At 46.7% G+C, this 21,723-nt stretch overlaps 1 protein-coding gene across 5 annotated transcripts in view; it reads left to right on the forward strand.

Annotated features, from left to right (window-relative positions):
• Positions 1 to 21,723, forward strand: part of LOC116647850 (BEN domain-containing protein 5) — a 1,423,949-nt gene that overhangs the window by 1,312,436 nt on the left and 89,790 nt on the right. For all 5 annotated transcript variants that reach the window (XM_032429423.1, XM_032429457.1, XM_032429433.1 and 2 more), the window contains 2 exons: positions 75 to 189; positions 18,377 to 18,488. In XM_032429423.1, the coding sequence (XP_032285314.1) occupies positions 75 to 189; positions 18,377 to 18,488 (227 nt within the window). The remainder of the gene's footprint in view (positions 1 to 74; positions 190 to 18,376; positions 18,489 to 21,723) is intronic.

Here is a 21,723-nt window from a genome sequence, read left to right on the forward strand (position 1 = left end):
TCCAAGCTGAGGAAAATGTGCTCCCACCTTCTTGAAACACTTTGAGGTTAACCCAGATTCTTCTCCTTCCCTAGGGATCATTGACTTCCTCATAAGCCAGCACCCTATTGCCCGTGTCCTACGGGAACACCTGGTCTTCAAGATTGCACCAATGCTCAACCCTGATGGAGTCTACCTGGGCAATTACAGGTGAGGGGCAGGGGAGAATGCTTGGAAGCTGGTAGTCACGGGATGGTGGGATGGAAGCAAGGAGAAAAAGGGGATATATTTTTGAGAAAGAATTTTCAGATTACCCATGAGTTCATTAGAGGAAGTTTCACCCTGGTTTTTGAGAATGTGGCTAATGATCCTTGGATGTTTCATGCATAGCCACCTGAGGTAACTTGCTGGGATTTTCTGGTCAGCTTGCTGGGCCAGGAATCAGGAGAGCTAGAATCAGTTTGGGCACCCACTTCCATGTAACCTTGGGGAGTTCACTTTCCAGCTACTGGAAAGGGTACAGCTCAGATCAGAACCCAGGTTGTTCAATACCCAGCCAGGTCCCTTTTAAACGGTTTCGAGAAACTGAGCATCAGTTTCCTAATGAATGCAATGATCACGTACCTGACAGGGCACCGGTGAGAATCAAAAGAAATGGTGGAGACAAATGTGCTTTGCAGAATATCCTATGGGGGTGATAGCAATGACTATTTTGATTCTGTGTTTCTTTTTGGAGAACATTAATGAAGGAGAGTGGCATCCCAGGTCATCTGAGCAGCATTTCTCTCTGATGTGGGCATAGAAGCTCGCCCCACACGCACTCATGCTCTCAGACCTTGAACTCTCTTTCTTCTGGCCGAGCACCATAATTTATAGTCTAAAATTTCACTGCCCAGTGGATCATCTGCCAATAGAACATTGAATCCTCTGAGATAGTGTGATTACTCTTATTTGACAATTGAGGCAACAGACTCGCCCAAAGTCACACAGCCAGTGAAACACTATTTATCTAATTTCACTGTGCACATTACATATCTTTAGAGCAGATTAGTCCCACAACTTGCAAAATAACATTCAGCCTTGCAGCTTTTGCACGAGAGGCTCTGTCTGACCTGGTGCCTATCTGTCCACCATTCTGCCTCACCTCCCACCCTCCACTCTAATAGCCACTCTAAGCAAAGCCTAGTTCCCTAGACATGTCCTGTTGGTCCCTGATTCCTAACCTTCCTCAAGGCTGCCCTCTGCCCAGAACCTGCTATCCCTTCCTTATCTTATTAACCCTTCTTCACACCACAGCTCATGTCTCCTGTTCTGGAAAGCATTCCCCAAACCTCCAAACAGAATTAGTTACTTCCTCCTCTAAGCACCCACAGGCCTGGTTATTGAAAAAGATTTATCCATTGCATGGACTCCACTGGCCTTCAAGCCAGCAGAGAGCAGGGACTGAGCCTTTGTGGTCCTTGTGTCCATGGTGCCTGGCAGCAGGGATCAGCCCACAGTAGATGCTCAGAAACTATTTGATGAACATGAGTGAAGGAAACGGATGACTTCATTGATAAAGAAACTAAAGGCTACATATGAGATGGGATTTACCCAAGGTCAGCAGTACAGCTCAGATCAGAACCCAGATTGTTCAATACCCAGCCAGGTCCCTTTTAAACAGAGTTGGTTTACTGCTTTCCAAAAGCATGGCAACTGGGTCCAGAGGGGCTTCCCAATACCTCTGGGTATAAGTTAGAGCCCATGGGATGCATGATGCCTTAATTAAAGACAGTTTTGCTTCCTCTCTTAATTGGCTCAAGCAATGGTTCATTAGCGCTGGCAGGTTTTATGGGTTGCTGCAGGCCTGAGAGCAATGCCTTTCCACCTTCCCTGGACAGAGCACACTGTTCGAGGTAATGGTGGTGGAAAGACCATTTGCTTTATGTTAACATTTCTGTTTAATTACAAGAGCGGCAGTGGTCAGAAAGAGGTCAATGCTGTCCACTCTACAGACTTATTTATGTCATCATCTGCTGTCCAGGGGTGGCACGTGGGAAAGAGGTCTGTGACCTTGACCAAAATGTCTTCCCTCTCTGGGCTTCCGATGGCCACTGGGGTGGTGATGGGGAACTAGACGCTTTCTGTATGTCTTCAAGGTCCAGATTGTCTGATTTGGGGATTTCAGAGTAAAAGAGCTCCAACCGTCAGAAGTAGTTCTCTACTGAAGTTTAAACCCCCAACGTTTTCCTAGTGAGAATATGTGTTTCTCGTTATAAGAGCGGGAGCAAATCTCTAACCACAGGCATTAATCCTGTTGCTAAAACAGCTCTGAGTTGCAACATAGAGTCTATCAATCATGAGAATTCACTACTAAAGATTTGGAGAAGGTGAAAAATAATAATAAAGACTCAGGATTGAGAGCTTCAAGGTGCCTTAGAGGTGCTCCAGGCCAGGCCTCCCTGACTACAGCAGCGTGTCCCATGCCTGGAGGGACTTGCCTAGGCATTGTAGGGGAGAAAGGAGTTTGGAGTTTGAGGGAGTTTGGGAAACACAGAGTTAAGCAAAATTAAATGTGTTCTTTTACAATAAGATCTTTCAGTTCTGAATATGCTAATCAATAGGAATCTCAAGAGGGGAATATAGTACCCGGTGTTTCCCAAAGATGAGTCAAGGAACCCTTTTCCTATACAGCTTGTTTCCCCCTCCATCCTTTATGCCCTTCACCCCCTCCACCCTCCCCCAGCCCCCAGTGGTATTAAACTCATTTTGGGAAATACCACTCCAAGAATTCTGCTTGCCCACCCAGTGCCGTGTCAAGCACTCGTACACTTATCTCATTTAATCCCCACACAAGTTTGTGAAGGAGGGTGTTTGCTGAGATTTCTCTGCTTGCAAATAATGAAAATCTACTCCAATTAGCTTGAGGACCAAAGGAAAGATGGGAGGGTGGGAGGGAGGAGCAAAGGAAGCAAGGAAGGGATTTGGGGAGGGAGGGAAGGAAAGTTGTCAGAATTCTAGGGCAGTGAACAGCACCAGACCTCAGAGGAACTCATCACATTGCTGGAAACAGGTTGGAACACAGACAGCCAGGTCGCCACCTCTCTCCTGCTCTCTTTCCCTCCCAACAGCCCCTCAGGATGTGCAGTCTCTCAAGCCTCAGGAAAGTGAAATAATCTGCCTTAGGTCGTGTGGCCTGTGAGGAGCAGCCCGGGAAGCAGGCCTACCCCAGACATGCCAGACCCTGTGTGAAGAATGAGACACAGGCCTGCCCTCATGGCCAGGGACCTGCTGCTCCTCCTGCCCACCCCCCATCCCGTTCCTTCTTCTACATTAAAGAGACCTGTATTCCAATCTAGGAAGGAAAGGCAGGAGATTTCCCAGGTTTAATCACGCACAACTTGTATTTAATAAGACAAGTACTATACTCTGGAATTTATAATAAAATCGCATTTAAGCGCAGCCGATGGCCGCTGCGGCATGACAGATCATGCTCTTTGTGCGGAAGGCAGGAGCATTTGCTAACCTGACTCCCACGTCTGCGCCTGGACCCTGGCCTCCGGGAGGAGTCGGGAGGGACTTGGCTGGTTATAGGCGCGCCAGCATGCTCCCTGGGAGCCCGCAGCAGGCGTGAGATGACATCACAGTGGACTGCAATGATGCTATGGCGTGGGATAGTGACGCCGAGCAGCTGCACGCTCTGCCTCACTCACTCTACCCTAACTACGCGGGCCTCTTTTCAGCTCAGTCTGAGGCTTAATGCCAACTCATAGGCCTCTCTGGGCACCAGCAGCACCCTTGCCTAGCCCTTGCCCCAGTTGGTAATCGTGTGGGTATTCATAGGACTGTTTAAGGACGATCTCCATCTCTAGACAGCAGACTCCATGAAGTCAGGACATTGTCCACCTCTGTCCCCAAAGTCTGGCAGAGCGCCCAGCATGGAATGGGCCTCTGATCGGTATTTTTTGGGGGGCGGTGGATAAATAAACTCAGCGGCGGGGTTTAGTAACAGTGCAGTGGCTCGGAGCTACAGTCTCCAGTGCGGAGGAGCTCTGGCCGCATGCCTCTCCTCCCAACACTTTACTTACACTTACAGGGCCTCCTAAACCTGCTTGTCTCGATCTTACCCTGGTGTGGCATGGCTACCACGATTGGCTGCCATTATGATTTAGCAGACTCTGGGTGCACAGCCACGTGTTGTTACTGTATGGACATTACACGTTTAAAGGCACTTACAAACCACATTTGATCTTTACAACTCTTTGAGAAAGGAAAGTCAGTTTTTATTATAATTTTGAGCAAAGGGGAAACTGAGGCTGTGAAGGTGAAGAGCCAGGTTCGAAGTCACATGGTATATCCAGGGACTCTCCGCATCCCCAGACATGGCCTTTGTCTTACAAGCTGGAGCTGGAAGCAGAGAACGGCACTCTAACGTTCCCCACCCTCCTGAGCTTTCTTGTCCTTGGGCGAGACACTCCTCTCCCCTGGCCTCAGTTTCCCTCCTCCCCTCTTGGAAGAGGAAAATGAGGTGGAAGTCATCTGCCATTTAGTAGTAGCACTGGGGAGAGGCTCTATCAAAAATGATGTGGCTACACCATGGTTGAACTTGCCGACATTATACCGTGTGAACTAAGCCAGTCACAAAAAGACAAATACTGTATGATTCCACTTATATGACGTACTTAGAATGGTCAAAATCACAGAAAGTAGAATGATGGTTACCAAGGGCTAAAGGGAAGGGGGAATGGGGAGTCAGGGTTTAGTGGGTACAGAGTTTCAGGTTGACAAGATAAAAAGGGCTTTGGAGATGGACAGTGGCGATGATAGCATGGCATTAGGAATGTACGTAATACCACTGAACTGTACACTTAGAAATGATTAAGATGGTAAATTGTATGTTATGTGTATTTTACCACAATAAAAAAATAATAAGAATGGTACCCCTACTGATGCCATGTGAGCAACTTCGGAGGGTTCTGGGGGGTCTGCGGCCTAAAGGTCTTGAGGGATGAATCCTGTAACTTCAGGTATTACAGAGCCAAGAAGCTGCAAGGCAGCTCCCAGTCGGAAGGCCGCTGGGGGTCGGGGGTGATGGGCTGAGTCGGTCTACAGTCGAGTCGGTGGGTTGGCAGTTCTCAATGTCCTGCATCAGACGTGGCTGCCCACACACGCTGTCTCGGCCGCCTCCTCCTCCCCATCACTCCCTCGGCAGAGCAGACAGCCCCACCCCTCCCCATACCCCACTGCGATTGATTCCTTCCGAGCATGTGTAATGCACCAGTTGCCTTGCATTTGAAAAAGAGACTCTCCATCTCCATATGACAATATGAAACTCTGTGTTGGGTTTGCATTTCTTAATTAGGTGCTTGTCATTGTGTATTCCATAGAGCCACGTATAAGTAAACAGTCATAGACCTTGGAATAAATTTATTGGTTTTATTTATGTTTCTGGGCATAAAAATCTATAATTACCAGGTACAGCCTCAGTATAACTGGTATTTAATGACAATTACTTTTTGTTACCATAGAAATGAGTCCAAAGTAGTTACCCATAATTTCTCATTTCCCAAACCTCACACATGCTGAATTGCAATATTACCATAGTAATTGCCTATTAGTCATCATAAAATACGTAGTTACCCAAAAGATAGGATGCTATGAAATTTCTCATCTTCAGAAAACCTCAGTGCTTCTTGGGAGCGTGGAGGTGGGGGAGAGCCACAGACCCCTCGGGGTGGCACAGAAATGATCCAGCTTTATAACATGGCACCAGAGCCCCCGCAGTGGAAATGCACGGCCCTCCTGTCGGTGGACCCGCACCACATCGTGTCTCCTGGCCCTGGTGATCCTCACGTAGCCAAGGATGCTCTGGTGCAGTAAATCCAATTTAACTAAGGTTTATTGAGGGCCTGCTGAGTGTCAGGCCCTGCGTTGGGCCTTAGGGAAACAGATGGAAATCAGAGGCAGCCTTTGCCAATAAAAAGCCGTGTTTGTATTAGAGGGGTGCGCGTGTGAGGCCACGGAGACCTAGCTAATAGCACTAATGTCTAAGTGCCGACTAACTATGCATTAGAGAGAGCATCTCATTTAACACTAGCAACAGCCCTGGGATGGGGGCAGTGGTAGAGCCCATCTTTCTCATACTAAACATTTTTATGTCATAAAACTGAATACACTGGAACTAAAGAACACAGTAGGAAAATACTTAATATATGAGGAATTACTGAAATCCATAAGAAAATCTTGAATAACTTATGAGAAAACTAAAGGACAGCTAAAGTTAATTCACAAGGAAATTTTTAAAAAGTGGTCAAAAACTGGAGAAAGAATTTTATGCGATTGTATTGAGTGTAGTTGATATACAATATTATATCAGTTTCAGGTGGACTACACAGTGATTCGACAATTCTATATATTACTCGGCGTTCAGTGTAAGTGTAGTCACCGTCTGTCCGCATACGTTATTACAAATTATTAACTATATTCCCGATGCTGCACTTTTCATCTCCAGGACTTGTTTATTTCACAACTGGAATTTTGCTCCCCTCAATCCCCTTCACCTATTTTGCCCATCCCCTATGCCATCAACCACCAATTTGTTCTCTGTATTGATGAGTCTATTTCTATAGCTCCATTTTAAATACAGAAGGAAGTTGAGGTACAGAGGCAGAAAGGAACTTGCCGTGGGCCCCCCAGCAGGAAGGGTCAGAGCTGGTTTATGCATCTAGGCAAGCTGCCCCTAGCCTCCTGCACGTTTCACCTCCAGCTGCATGGTGTCCTGAAATCAGGCAGTGCCTCCCTCTGACTGGCAGTGATGAGGGAGTGTTCTCGAAGGATGGAAGATATATAGGAATTCACCAGACACAGACAGTAAAAAGGAGATTGGCACAGCAAAACGCCATTAAGCACAGCAGAGGCTAATACCAGGCAAGGTATTTCCAACACACACACACGCACACACGCACACACGCACACATGCACGGACAGGCATCATAACTGGCTGACCTTGCCCACTCCGACATCCAAAGGAGGAAGCATTTTAAACTTTCCAAAATGGAATAGAACATACAATTAGCTACATAAAATGTAAAGTGCATGTCAGTATTCTCTTTGTTCTTTGACGGTGTAAAAACTGCACTTTTCATCACGCTAGAAATGGAAACCAAAGACCCATTGCAAGGATCACCTCACCAAGAGGTCTGCCACCCTCTTCTCCTTCCCCATCCTGGCCACACTCCCTGTCCTCAGGGTCTCTGTCACAGTGCCGTCAGCCTTGGAGTAGGAGGGGAGCTGAGACCTCCAGTCCAGCGCTCTACCCAGGGCCAGGATCCCCTCAGTAGTCTCCCAGAGCAATAGCCAGGCCCCCCTCTTCTTGTCCACCTCCAGGCCTGGGTGGCGCCCGCCTTTCTAAAGCATCACCAAGCTACCAGCTTGGACTGTTAGAGAGGGTTGGGATTCAGGCTAAACCTGCCAGCCCATCCCTTCTGCTTTACCCCCGAAGGATTATTCTGTTTTAGTCTATCTTTTACATGGTAGCTCTTTAGCTGTCTGAAGACCATGTGTTCCCTCACTTCCCCACTCTCCAGTCCAACCACTACCATCTCCTGTCCCCCAGGCTGGACATCCCCCAGAACCTTGTACCTTTTCACATGCAATCTGACATCCATTCCCCTCCCTGTCTTTCCTGCTGTCCTCTGAACATGCTCCAGATGTTTGTCATTGTCTGTCTTCGAGGCCTAGTGTCCAGGACTGAACAGTTATGATGACGACGACGACGAAGGTGACAATGGTGGTGGTGAATAGTCGACATCTATGGAACCTCGGGGCCCACCACCATTCGAGGCATTCTGCATGTATTGTTCCACTTAATCCTCAGAACATCTCTATCATTATTCTCATTTTACAGATGAGGAAACTGAGGCATAGATTAGCAAAGTCCCTTAAGTTCATAGAGCTAGCTAGTGGAGCAGGAGTAGGAAGGGACGATCACAGGCCTAATTCTGGGGACATACTTCTGAGGCAGCCTGCACACACATTGCTCCCCGACATTCTGGGGGCGTACCTCTCCTGAGGCAGCCTGCACACACATTGCTCCCCGACATTCTGGGGGCGTACCTCTCCTGATACAGCCTGCACACACGTTGCTTCCTGACATTGACCTCTCCTCAACCTACACGTCTCCACTTGTATTTCTGCTAAGTCACAACTCCCCTGGCTTTCCCTAGAGCCTTACAAGAAGCCTGTGGCATGGAGACAGGGTAGGAATCACTCTCTCTCTTTGAACAAAGAAGAAACCGAGCCACAGAGAGGCTAAGTAACTTGCTCAAGGTCACACAGTGAGCGAGCCACGTGGTTAGTCAAGATGAAGTGCAAGCGACAACGGGAGCCAGACAGCCTCACCTCCCAGAAGCCCTCTCCTGCTTTATGTAACCTGAGCGATGTTTCTAAGGAGGCTGAAAGGACATTGGGGCTGGCAGTGTAATCAGGTGTCTAACCCACAAGTGCACACCGCCAAAACCAATTATTCAAATGAGCTTCGCAGCCAGGTTCCACAGAAAAGGCCAGATGGCTAGATGTCTGTGGAGGCAGCCCCCCATCTCTGTCCCTGCAAGCAGCTGAATAGCATTTCAAAGTTAGAGTTGATAGCAAGTTGATTTTAATAATTGGTTCTACAGCAAAGATAGGCGTCTGAGGAGACCATAACCCAGAATGAGTGGCTGGGGAGTCTGGAGGAGCAAAACAATAGAATCAAGAACTTTTGTCATTTCTGGTCTTAGTTCCTAAACCACTGCTTGAAGAGTGTTAGTTCTCTGTGTAAAATCCTCCCGTGGCTCCCGGTTGGCCATCAGCAAGAACTGAACCTCTGTAGCCTGGTATTCAAGCATGCGCAGTGTCCAGGAACTTCCTTCTTGGGTTCATCTCCCACTGCCCACCTTGCTCCTGCCCTAACACCCTCCATCCGCTCTTCTCGCCTTCCTGGGCCCTTTGCAGGGCCCTAAACTGGCCCACTCTTGCTCACACCCGTGCCTTTGCTGGTAGTCTGACTCTGCTTCAGAAGCCTTTCAACTCAATCATTTCTTCTCCCTCTTCTTTATTTCTCATCCTCCTTCCTCCCCACCCACCACTTCTTTCCCTCAGGCCTTCACACAGCACACACTTGGTACTGGGCACTGGGGAACTGAGGTGGGCTTTGCCCTGTGCTTGCCCTCAAGAAGGAGGTGTTGTGTGAGACGAGCCTTGAGGGATGAGGGGGAGTTAGCCAGGGGAAGAGATTGGCAGGCAGCATGTTCTAAAACAAAGGAATGATGTTAAACAACAACAGTGTTGATAACAAAACAAACATTAATTGAACTTATGCAAGCTACCAGGCCCTATTGTTAAGTGTTTTTACCTATTATTTCCACTGAAGATGGAACTCATCATATGCCTGCTCCCACTCCCCCCACTACTCCCACCAGTTTAGAAGAAGGTAGAGGGATCAGAAAGGTAGGGGTCGAAATTAGCTTGATTATTGGTAAAAGCAGGATTTGGGAGGCATGCTTTATCTCTGTGGCTAAAATTGGCCTCCTTCTACTTCACCCCAAAGTTCAACTTTGCCACCAGCCCCAAGCCAAGCAGGAAGTGAGTTGCCTCTCAGAAGGCACAGCACATGACGGAGGAGGCCAGAATGGACCCTCCCAGCAGGGTCACAGATCTCAGCAAGTCTTGCCTGGAGGGGCTGGGCCAACAGGCTCTGCCCCGTTTCTTAAGTGGACCAATCAGATCAGTTTCACCACCTCCCTCTGGGAAGAGGAAACAAGGGGATCGAGAGGAAGAGCCATTCTCTTACTGCTGGACACTAAGAGTCCCTGTTGGGATTGAACTGGGAGCTTCCTCCTAACAACCCCATGAACCTGTGATGTAGGTTCTTGTATTATCCTCATATTACAGACAAGGAACTTGATGCACACAGAGTGGTTAAATAACTTGCCCAAGGTCCTGCGATAGTAGGAAATCCAGGAGTCAAAACCAGGGAGCTGCCTTGGAGCCCCAGTGCCTAGCCTCAGCCTTGCCGCCTGAGCCTTGGGGAATGGCAAGTGGTCTGACATGGCCGTTGTGCATGGTCAGAGTTAGAGACCGCAGTGTAGGTTCACGCACTGCACAAAGGCACCAGCTAAGAAGGCAGGTGGAGGCTGGCATGCAGCCCAGGCCTGATCAGCCTTGGGACTTGGAGGAATTACGTCAGCCCACAGGAGGGAACACCTTTTTGCAATTAGTTCATAGGATGTAACGTGTGAGCCTTGCGTGGTATACAGGTTAGGGACATGGTTGAAGAAGCTGGAGGAATAAGTGGGGACCAGTTTGTGGAAGACCCTGACAGTCCTACCAAGATCAAACTGTAAGACCAGGTAACATATGTGTAGCCGTGATCTCAAACTAGGCAGTGTCTCCCCAACATTTTCCATGACTGATCTCATTTAATCCTTGAAACAACCCTCTGAGGTAAGCAAGATCCACATTGCCCAGATGAGGGCTGAGGCACAGAGAGACCACACAGCTAAGATGGGGCCAATGCCAGGATCTTATCCAGGCAGTGTGGCTCCAGAGTCCACACTGCCATCTAAGTGACTTCTCAGGCTTAGACAAGGTGGGCAGGGGTCTCACTGGCTCCCGGAGCTTGTGAGGACCTAAAGGACTTTTCTTCTCTTTTGTGTTTCCTTTGCCCTTTCTCACTTAAGAAGTTGAAATAGATGATTCCTAGACCCAAGGGCCAGTGCACTCCTTTAGAAAATGTTCCCCCTTGGGCCTTGTTAAATGGTTCTTTTTTACTCCTTGTCAGTGTTGTTATTGAGGGAAAATAATCTCTTGGTCCTGTAATGAACTTCCAATGCTACTCTTACATAGCTATGTGATCTTGGCCTCCATTTCCCTGTCTTTGAGATGTGGGAATTGGGTTTTATGAAATCTTGGGTCCTTTCGGTTGGTGATTCTCAGAATTGTCCTAAGTCACCATGTGGAAATTCCACCCTCCCCACCAAGCCTGATGTTGCTGCCAGGCAGGAGACAGGATGGAAGGAGACTGAAACCCCAGAGCACATGCTCTCCGTGGGAAGGGAAAAGGCACTCCAACAAAACTTCTTGTCCACTAGCCATAAGTTCTGGGAGAAAGGACTCAGGAATTTCAAGGTTAAAGATGATCACTTTTCCAGGTATGGTCTGAGTACTCCCTTCCCCCCAACCCCACCACCTTGCCAGAAAGGCCACCATCCAGGCCACCATTCCAGGGTCAAGATCTTGCTGACCCTTGGAGGTGGGAAGTTCTATCTCATCTTAGCTCTGCTATGGGCCTTGGGAATGTCCAGGGCCTCCTCACATGTACATGCAGTACAGGCTCCTGGTCAAGGGGCCAGGCTGGCTGTGACTGCCCCCAACCCCACATCTAGCCAGAGCAAGTGTACGTCACCCACTCAGAAGGGGCACCTGTTTCTAGCTTGGAGGGGGGCACATTTTGTCAATTTGCATGAAGGTACTTTACATGTTAGCCCCCATTTGAGACCTAGTTTACTCATTTATTTTTTTAAAGATTTTATTCATTTATCAGAGAGAGAGAGAGAGAACGAGCAGGGGAAGGGACAGAGGGACAAGCAGACTCCCCACATAGAGGGGAGCCTGATGCAGGGCTTGATTCCAGGACCCTGAGACCATGACCTGAGCCAAAGTCAGATGCTTAATCAGGTGAGCCACCCAGGCACCCCTCAGTTTCCCCATTTAAAAATTAAGGGTGTTGCGTACAACCCTCACCTCACATGAGTCCTCTCAATTGGATGCTGACCTGACTCCCAGGACTGCTAAGAGAATAGTGTTGGCTAAGAACATGGGCTTTAGAGTTAGCAGAGTGGGTTCAAGTCTTGCTTCTCTCACTTGTCCTTGCTGGGCTACAGACAAATTACTTAAGCTTTCTGAGCCTCTATTTGTACAGTCTAATGGAGAGCTGGCTGTGTGCCTAACGGAAAACTCAATGGCAAATGAAATAGATTCAGTTCCTGCCCTCCTGGTGCTTTCAGGTCTTTGAACAAAACCCATGAATTTGTCCAAGGTCACAAAACTACTCAGTGGTAGATCTGGGACTCAAACCCAAGTCCTTCTGACTTAGAACCTATGGTCTTGTCTTTTTTTCTTTTTTAAGATTTCACTTATTTATTTCGGAGAGAGACAGAGCACGAGCGGGAGGGGCAGAGGGAGAGTGAGAATCTCACTCACTGAGCATGGAGCCCGAAGCGGGGCTTAATCTCAAAACCCATGAAATCATGACCTGAGGGGAAACCAAGAGCCAGACGCTCAACCGGCTGAGCCACCCAGGCACCCCACTATGTTCTATCCATTCTCCTCTTTGCCTTTACTGCCCAGGTTGCATCCTTGTTGTGATAGTCTAAGAGAGAATGTGAGGGAAATGCTTTAAATATTCTGGGAGTGGTGGGCGCCTGGGTGGCTCAGTTGGTTAAGCGACTGCCTTCGGCTCAGGTCATGATCCTGGAGTCCCGGGATCGAGTCCCGCATCGGGCTCCCTGCTCAGCGGGGAGCCTTCTTCTCCCTCTGACCCTCCTCCCTCTCATGCTCTCTGTCTCTCACTCTCTCTCTCTCTCAAATAAATAAATAAAAAATCTTAAAAAAAAAAATATTCTGGGAGTGGTGATGTGGAGCAGATGTGTTGTAATTATCCCTTATGTTTGGGACAAAGGACACTGCCCGCCCTCCTCCATCTCCACCATAGTAGAGCCCACCCCACCTGCTAAGCATTTTGCAGGAGCTATTGATGACAGACTGTCTGGCATTCTGACACTGGCCAATCAATAGAGCTAGAGGGTACCTCAGGCCAAGGGCAATTGAATCCCAACTTTTAGTGGCATTAAATAAAGTAATATTTATTTTGCTTTTGGTGCAAATATACTTAATCCAATCTAGCTCATTGGTAATGCTGAAAAACTGCTGCGTTTGAGAGACAATTGCATGTGTGCCTCATCCATCTCTGCCTGTCAATGCCACCCTTCCAGAAGCACACAGCCCCACAGTGCTCAGATGAGATTGATCTGAAGTCACCAAGCTGTCTTTTTCTCTATCCTTTAGAAGAGATGAAAAGGAAATCATAAGGAGGGAAATTAAAATCATTGCTCTCATTCTAACTGCCATTATTGCAACAAGGATGGGCATGATGCCCTTCACAAGATGGAGCTATTTACTTGCCATTTGAATAATGTTCTCTGGAGCCATTGTGTCTCTGCCATTGTTCAGAGGAGGAAGAGACCAGTAAAGGAAGAGCAGACAGGAGTAGCTGAGGGTCTCTTTCATAGATGCCACAGCCTCAAAAAAATCACTGGACACCATCCTGGCATTGATAAGATCTTGGTTCAAATCCCTGATCTATATCCTAGTAGTTGTCAAGTGATGTTCTAAAGTCAAATCTCTCTTGGATTTTATTTGCTCATTTATAAAATGAGGATTTTAAAAAATATTTATTTGAGAGAGAGAGAGATCATGAGCAGGGGAGAGTGGCAGAGGGAGAAGCAGACTCCCCATTGAGCAGGAAGCCCGATGCAGGACTCGATCCCAGGACCCTAGGATCATGACCTGAGCCAAGGACAGACACTTAACTGACTGAGCCACCCAGGCACCCTAAAATGAGGATTAATAATACCTACCTTATTTGGCTATTGTGAAAATGTCTAGCATGTAACAGGTACTTAAATACTTTTCAAAAAATGTCTTCTTCAAGGAATTACCTAAACTTTGTTTGCACATATTCAGGGTATTTGTTCATACACTTGTTCATTCACTCATTCATTCAGTAGATATAATGAACCTTCTCTGCACCTGGGTCTGTAGTAGATAAGTTGGGGGGGTGGCACAAGGTGACACAAACATAATCCCTGCCCCCATTGGGCTCGCAGTTTGGAAGAAGAAACAAAAGATAGTCAAGAGTATCTCCAATTCAAGAGAATGAAAGTATATATTACGTAGTTACCTATAAATTTGACTTCCATAAAATTGGATTTTCTAGAATGATCCTAATGTCAAATATTGTGTCTCATTATTACCATAAAGAGTTCCATTCATGTCAGAACATGGGTCCTGACTTTGAGCTCAAACAGAGATTTCATCTCAAAAATAAATTACAGAACAGAAGAGCACCAAGGAGACAGAGACCCAGAGCAGAGACCCAGGATTTCATACTCAGTGACTCTAAACTGGCAATCATAGTATGAGAGCCTGGCATCTGGAGGTCACCTTGTCTATTTCTCTGTCTTTAGGCAGATGATTTGGGTCCTGAAACCACTAACAAGAAAATGCATCAGCCCTGCCTTCCTGGTGCTTCTAGCCTAGTTAGGGACACAAACATAATACACTAGTGGCCTGTTAAAAATATGTGTAACTTCCAACAATTCTCACTTCGCGGAACTTTGCACACTCTTGCCTGCTCTCTGAGGCCTTGACTTTGGCAAATTCCCATCCCTTCTTCAAAGTTCAGAGCAACTTGAGAACTCCTACAGGCAAAGATTGGGTCCCATGAAAATATCAAAGTTGAAAAATGCATGCAGTTAACATTAAGATATTGGTAACCCTTAACTATTTGGTGTTTCTTTTTAAAACTGTCAATCCTTTCCCTAGAATATCAGTATTTTAACTTTATCGGAAATGTGTGCTTCCTCCAAGTCCCTAACTTTGGCGATAAATCCCAATTAGTGATGCTTTAAAATCATATAATGATATTTATAGCAGCATTATTCACAATAGCCAAGATATGGAAGCAGCTCACACGTCCACTGATGGATAGATGGATAAAGAAGATGTGGTGTATATTTATACAATGGAATATTATTCAGCCATAAAAAAGAATGAAACTTGCCATTTGCAACAACATGGATGGAGTTAGAGAGTATAATACCAAGTGAAATAAGTCAGTTGGAGAAAGACAAATACCATATGACCTCACTTATATGTAGAATTTAAGAAACAAAACAAACAAGCAAAGGGGAAAAAAAGAGAGAGACAAACCAAGAAACAGACTCTTATCTATACAGAACAAGAGGGCAGGCAGGTGGGGGGATGGGGACTAAGGAGTGCACTTGTGTGATGAGCACCGGGTGATATATGGAAGTGTTGAATCACTATGTTGTACACCTGACACTAATATGTTAACTATTTGGAATTAAAATAAAAACTTAAAAAGTAAAAAAACAAAAAACACCCAACAACATATAATGAGTGAGCTGGGAGAGACCGTCCTGAGTGAAGTATAACCCTCTCGTTTTACAAAGAAGAGCATGGAGCCCAGGGAGGGGAAGTGACTATCTCAAGATGATATAGACATTAGAGGCCTGTCCCCCTGGTCCCTAGCTAGGCAGGGCTCCTGCATCTTTACTAAGGTTTTTCTTTAGTAAATACCCACCTACTGATAGACTGTTACCATTAGAAGTGTTCTCTAAAAAATCAGCTCAAAAAGTGCCCAGCACAGGTGCTACTCACTGAAGAGTCTCACCAATGTTTTAGCTTCTAAAGAACGCCAGGATTCTTTGAGGATTGAGTGGCCTTTGAGTCACCAGCCACACCATTTTCATCAATAGGCTGGATCAAGGTGTTGACCTTTCAGGATCTTTCGCCTATAACACCTTCTCTTAAGTTTTGAATCTCACTTTTTTTAATGAAAGAGGCTTCCTGGAAGCAGAATGGCCAAATGGGAAGACCAGGGCCCCAGGGCCAATTCACCTGGATTGTAGTCTGGGCCCTATGGAGTACCAGGTAGGTAGGTGACCTTGAAAGAATGGCTTACCTTCTCTGGCCTTCAGTGCTCCCACTTGAAAAATGGAATCCACCTGTGTGCCTAGATGGTTGTAAGAACTATATCATGTGAGATTGGAAAATTCTTGGGAAAGAATGAAATGTTCAATCAACAACTAATTCCTCAATGTCTACCATAGTCCAGACTCTATGTCAAGCACAAGAATACAAACATGAATAAGACAGAATCCACACCCTTGAGGAATTCATGGTTCAGTGGGGAAGACAGACTCAATAATCACTATATCTTGTTCTGTAGCCACTCTGATGGGCAGGGTGGGGGGCGGGGGGAGCAATGGATGCTGTGGAAGCAGAGGGAAAGCACCTATCCCACATTTGCAGAGAGTAAGTCAGCAAGCCTTCCTGGAGGAGGTGATATTTAGATTTAGACAATTTCAACAATACCACAATCCCCACCACTGCCACTGTCATCACTGGCTGCCATTCATTCAATATTCATTCTGTTCTGAGGATTCTGCTGGGCCATTAGTAGTTCATGTTCATAATCCAGAAAGTCAAGGTTGTTATCCTCATTATACATATGATAAAACAGAAGCCCAAAGGGTTTCGGTTTTTTTTAAAGATTTTATTTATTTATTTGACAGAGAGAGACACACAGAGAGAGGGAACACAAGCAGGTGGAGTGGGAGAGGGAGAAGCAGGCTCCCCGCAGAGCAGCGAGCCTGATGCGGGGCTCAATCCCAGCACCCGGGACCGTGACCTGAGCTGAAGGCAGACGTTTAATGACTGAGCCACCCAGGCGCCCCCAAAGGGGTTTTTAAAAAAGAAATTTAAAAAGGTCACCAATCAAAACTTAAACCTAACTGTGACTTCCAAAGCTCCTGGTCTTCACAACATAGCCTCATGGTTCTGAGTGACTCTATGAGGCAAAGATGAGACTAGTGCAGGAAGTCACTGGGAAGACAAATTTCAGCTAAAGAGAAGGAAGAGTTTTCTAGCAGAGCTGTCTAAGAATGAGATAAGCTGCCTGGGGAGGTGGTGAGTACCAGGTCATAGAAGTATCATGGAGCAAGCTAGTGACTTGGCTAAGGGATTGCTTAGGGCATTCTTAATTGAAGGCAGAGGAGAGGGAGGTAAGCTAACCATCTCTAAAGTTACGGTCATTTGTGATTAAGTCCTGTTGTTAACAATAGCGTTCCATTCCAAATTTTTAGATGCTCAGTAGAAGCTCAAAGAGCTCTGTGGGCATAGCACCCAGACCAGTGGTTCCATCTGCTTGGTGACCAGCCACTAGGGTTTAATATAAATTAGCCTACAGAGCTATATGGTTAGTGATGCTTTCTGTTAAAGGAACAAGGACTAACTCCAGCCACTGAAGCAAAAAGGGAATTTATAGGAAGGGCCACATTTGGAAAACAAACAAATTAACAGAATAGCTATGGAGGGTGAAAATTGGCTGTTGGCAGGGATAACTACCCCTGTTCAATGGTAGCATGGCTGTACACCTGACTCCCAACCTCATATCACCTAGTCCAACTTTAAGTCCTGGAGGGAAGTGACTGTTGCCTGAGTCTGGTTTCCTGTTGCTGTGGCTGGCAGATCACAAAGAGGGAGCATCTGGCCCATCTGTCTTCTGTGGTGGAAGAAAAGGCACCACCATAGTCTCATCATCTGTAATGATGGAGGAGCAAACTCTCCCCAACACTGTCCCCTCTAATCACAGGGTTAGATGTTGGGCATTCTCCAAAGAAAATGGGTAAATGCCTACTACATTAGGAGGGATCAGACAGTGGTTATGAACTCTGATCTGCCTGACTCCCAGACTGGAGGAAAAGAGAGGGGGCAGGATGCACCTAGTGTGTTGGAGGAACAATGAGGAGTCCAGCATCTGGCACAGAAGAAGCAAGAGGGATGGTGGTAGGAGCTGAGGTCAGAGAAGTTAGCAGGGAAGGACACATGGGGACTTGTAGCTTGTAAGGGGTTTTACTCTGCATCTAACAGGGACCATTTGAGTGTAAAAGGGACATCATCTGACTTGTGTTTTAGAGGATCACCCTGGATGCTATGTGGAAAATGGGGGTGGGGAAGAAGATGGGATGAGAGGTGGGCTGGGAGGATGCCAGGGTGGAAATAAGACCAGGTAAGAGACTGTTAACAATACTCAGGACCTTGGTCTGAGCTCAAGGTGATATCAGTGGAGCTGATAAAAGGGTGTTGGGTTCTGAATACATTTTGAAGGTAGAAACAATGGATTAGCTGTGGGTGCGAGACAGAGAGGAATAATATGGACATCAGTGACTTCAGCCTGAGCACTTCTCTCTACTGCCCTGTATGAGAGATATACATGTGTCTGTGGTCTCAGAGCATGGATACTGAAGTCAGACTCCTCCACAGAAATATTTGAACCTCTCTGTGATTCAACTTCTTCTTATATAAAGTAGGAATTGTAATAGTAGTGACTTCATAGGGTTTTGTTGAAAGCATTGAGTCAATTAATATATATAAAATGTTTAGAACTGTTTCTGGCAAAAAATAAATGCTAGGTAGGTGAGACAGGGACTGCTCCTACTCCTAGCTGTATTTTGATAAGTGACAAGTTTGGCTTGTCCTGTTCATACTGACTCTGACTCCGGGTACTACCTAGGTGCTCTCTGATGGGGTTTGACCTGAACCGTCACTGGCTGGATCCCTCTCCGTGGGCCCACCCGACCCTGCATGGAGTGAAACAGCTCATCATCCAGATGTACAATGACCCAGTGAGTAACCAAACCCCTTCAGCACCTGCTGGTTTTATGGCTTAATCTGGGAAAGGGCAGTGTTGTACTGGGAAATTCCAGTAGGAGCTACAAATTAGGAGTGCAGTGCAGGGTCAAAACCAGGATGTGTATGAGGCCTGCTGGTCTTATCTTTAAATTGGATAGACCCAAATACCTTCCCCCACCTCTCACAAATATCTTGTTCAGTTGGGTTCAGGAGGTCTTGTGGGATAAAGGAAATATAGTGAAGCAGATTCATAGGGTTCTTTGGCTATAAGCAAAAGAAATACAATTTGAACTAGTTTAAGCAAAATAGAGAATTTATTACAAGAGTACCAGTGTATCTCACATAACTAAAGGCTGTAGACTGGCCTCCTCCACCTGTAGGAGACATGGTGCCAAGTGTCACATCTGTTGGCTCCATCCCTGGAGAGTGATCCACTCTCATTTTCTAGTTCCAGTTCCAAAAGACTGTGACTGGCCTAGCCTGGGGGATATGCCACCTCTGGGCAAGTCAACTCTGGCCCCATAGGCAAGGATATGTAAGGACAGGACAGCACACTGGAACCACGTGGCTGGACTTGAGGGCTGTGGTGGCCGTGGTGAACCTATTCCCAGAGAAGAGGGCCTGCTAGTCCAGAAAGAAGGGGAACAATGGGTTTCCATACTGAGTTTGCTCATAGGGGCAAGACTTTGTAAGAAACAGGAGACGACATGGGAGTTTCATAGGTTAGAGAAAGGAGGCAGACCACTATCATTCTATCCCTAAAGAGCTACCAAAGAGGACAGGACAGACATCTCCTGGGTGGAGGCCAAAGGAGGAGGTAAGGTCTATACAGAAATAGAACTTTTTAACAATTAGCTCTACCTAAAATGGAGTGGATGTAGGAGCTATGAACTTTGCCTTACTAAAAGTGTTCACCTTGAAGCTAAATGACACTATCAAAATGGTGCATAGAGGAGATTCAATTGTTTGGAAGACACTGGAGTGAGATGACATCTGAGTCTCTTCTAACTTTGATGACTGTTATTTCATGGCCCCTTGACTGCCATAGCCCTGACATTTTTTCTGATCTAGCTGATAATAAATATTCACTAAACTATTGGTTGAACTGGATTGGATTTAACATGGCAAATCCTGTTATGCCAACTGTAATACGGTTTATAGACAGAAAACAGTTATTCATAGAGAGGACAATGAGGCATGATTAAAAAAAAAAGACACAGGATAGGAGAAGTGATAGAGTGGGAGTCCCTGAAAAAGGGGGGTGTTTTAGATGAATCCCTGAGGAGAGAACTGGGGGGTGAGGCATGGAGGAGGACCCAAAGGGAAGGGTTAGGTTTGCTGAAGAGAAGAGGCTTCAGCCTGCCATTGCTGTCATCACTGAGAAGTCATTGATTCGCTCACAAACAACTGGGCACTCATCCACGTTACAGAACATAGATCAGCCAAGACTGAGGGACAGATTTAGACACTTTTTGTGCCATAAATAGGTTGCTCATCAGCTGGTTGGATCTTAGTAGACACACTTGGATGCTGAGCTTGTTGCCTAAACTGTATTCTTCCTGAAAGTCCACTCCTTTAAGACCCAAGCACATGGAGCACTAACATGGTAGTCAAGCTGACCACGGGAGTCAAGGATCTCAGCTCCCTCCATCTCTTCTCTCTTCCCCACTCCCCATCTCCTTGCCCAGGCTTTTACTCCAGTCTTGCCTTCCTTCTTTCCCAAGTATTTATCAAGTAGTTTCTATATACTAGGCATTGAGATTTTTTCTACTAGTGAACAAAACCCTAACCCTTGCAATTTGTGGGGGAATAGACAATAAATAAGTAAATACTGATAAATATAGATTTACAAATTGTGTGTAGAGTTACGGGGGGTGGGGGCCAAGGAAGCACACAAACTGTGACCTGTGGGTAGGATGGTTGTAAGTTTTGGCTTGCCTGGGGCAGTTCCCATTTATACCTGTTGTCCTAGAGTATTTATTAATAGTGCCCCCTTTCACTCTTAGAAGTGTCCCAGTTTAGATGATAAATTATACCGTAGCTCTACTTAAAAGCTATCGGAAAGCACCTAGCACAGTACCTGGCGTGTGGCAGATCCTCAACAAACATTATTTGGATTGGATTCAAAGTCACATTTGACTGTAAGAGTCATTGTGTCCAGTTGCAGACACTACAGTACCCAAGGGCATCTGCCCTAATATCCTGACATGCTTTCTCCTCCTGACCTCCGCTGTTGTGTACGTCATCACAGTCACTCAAGCCAGAGCTATGTGAACTGCCAGGACAGCCTCTGGCCTCGTTTCTAAATGCTCACAGCCTCACTCCTCCATCCCAGTGGCCTTCTGCTTGACAGAGTCAGCAAGCAGAGAATCAGCAGACCCTCACTGGTGGACAGGGACTATGTCCTTGAGCATTGTCGTTCCTCACTGAACTCCTTCGGGTTATGTGCTGGATGCTGGGAGTCATCAGAGCTGCTGTCCACCCCTAAGGAGGTCACAGCCTGGTGGAGACAGGCATTTACAGGCAGTTATCCCAGGTGCATTTGTGGAGGAAGGCACAGGGGCTCTGGGAGCCCATAGAAGGGACCCAGCCCAGGAGACCATACCTGAGCTGATGCATGAAAGATTCCCAGGGCAGGGAGGGCTTTCCAAGCAGAGGAGACCTCTGTGCACCTGCCTTGAGAGGGAGGCACCCTCGGGAGACTGCCAAATCATTCAGTGTGGCCGGTACTGGGGGCAGACAGAGGGGCAGAGGGGGTTATGATACAGGGTGAAATTTGGACTTCATTCTCATGGGAATGCGGAGCATGGAAGGATTTTAAGCTGGGAAGTGACAGGATCAGGTTTGCATTTGAGAAAGACCCCTCTGGTTCCTGTAAGGGGGTGGATTTGGAGGGTGCCAGGCTAGAGGCTGGAGATCAGTAGAGCCTGCTGCTGTGGGGTTGGAGAGGCATTATGGAGGGAGATGTGGGCAGCTTAGTGACTGGCTCATGGGACAGGAAGGAGTTTTGAATGACGCCCATGGTTTGGCCTGGACAGCGGAGTAGATAGATGTGGTTGCCCTTCCTGAGATGGGAACTCAGGAGGGGCAGTGAGCCTGGGAACAAGCTTAGATATGCTGACTTTGAAGTTGAGCAAAAGTGATATGTCCAACCTGCACTGTAAGTCCTGGGCATGAGCCCTTCTGTGTTCTCACCTGGCAACAGGAGCCTGCTGTCCTGTGTTAATG

This window comes from Phoca vitulina, unplaced genomic scaffold (assembly GCF_004348235.1).
Source record: "Phoca vitulina isolate PV1807 unplaced genomic scaffold, GSC_HSeal_1.0 scaffold2, whole genome shotgun sequence".
Lineage (NCBI taxonomy): Eukaryota > Metazoa > Chordata > Mammalia > Carnivora > Phocidae > Phoca > Phoca vitulina.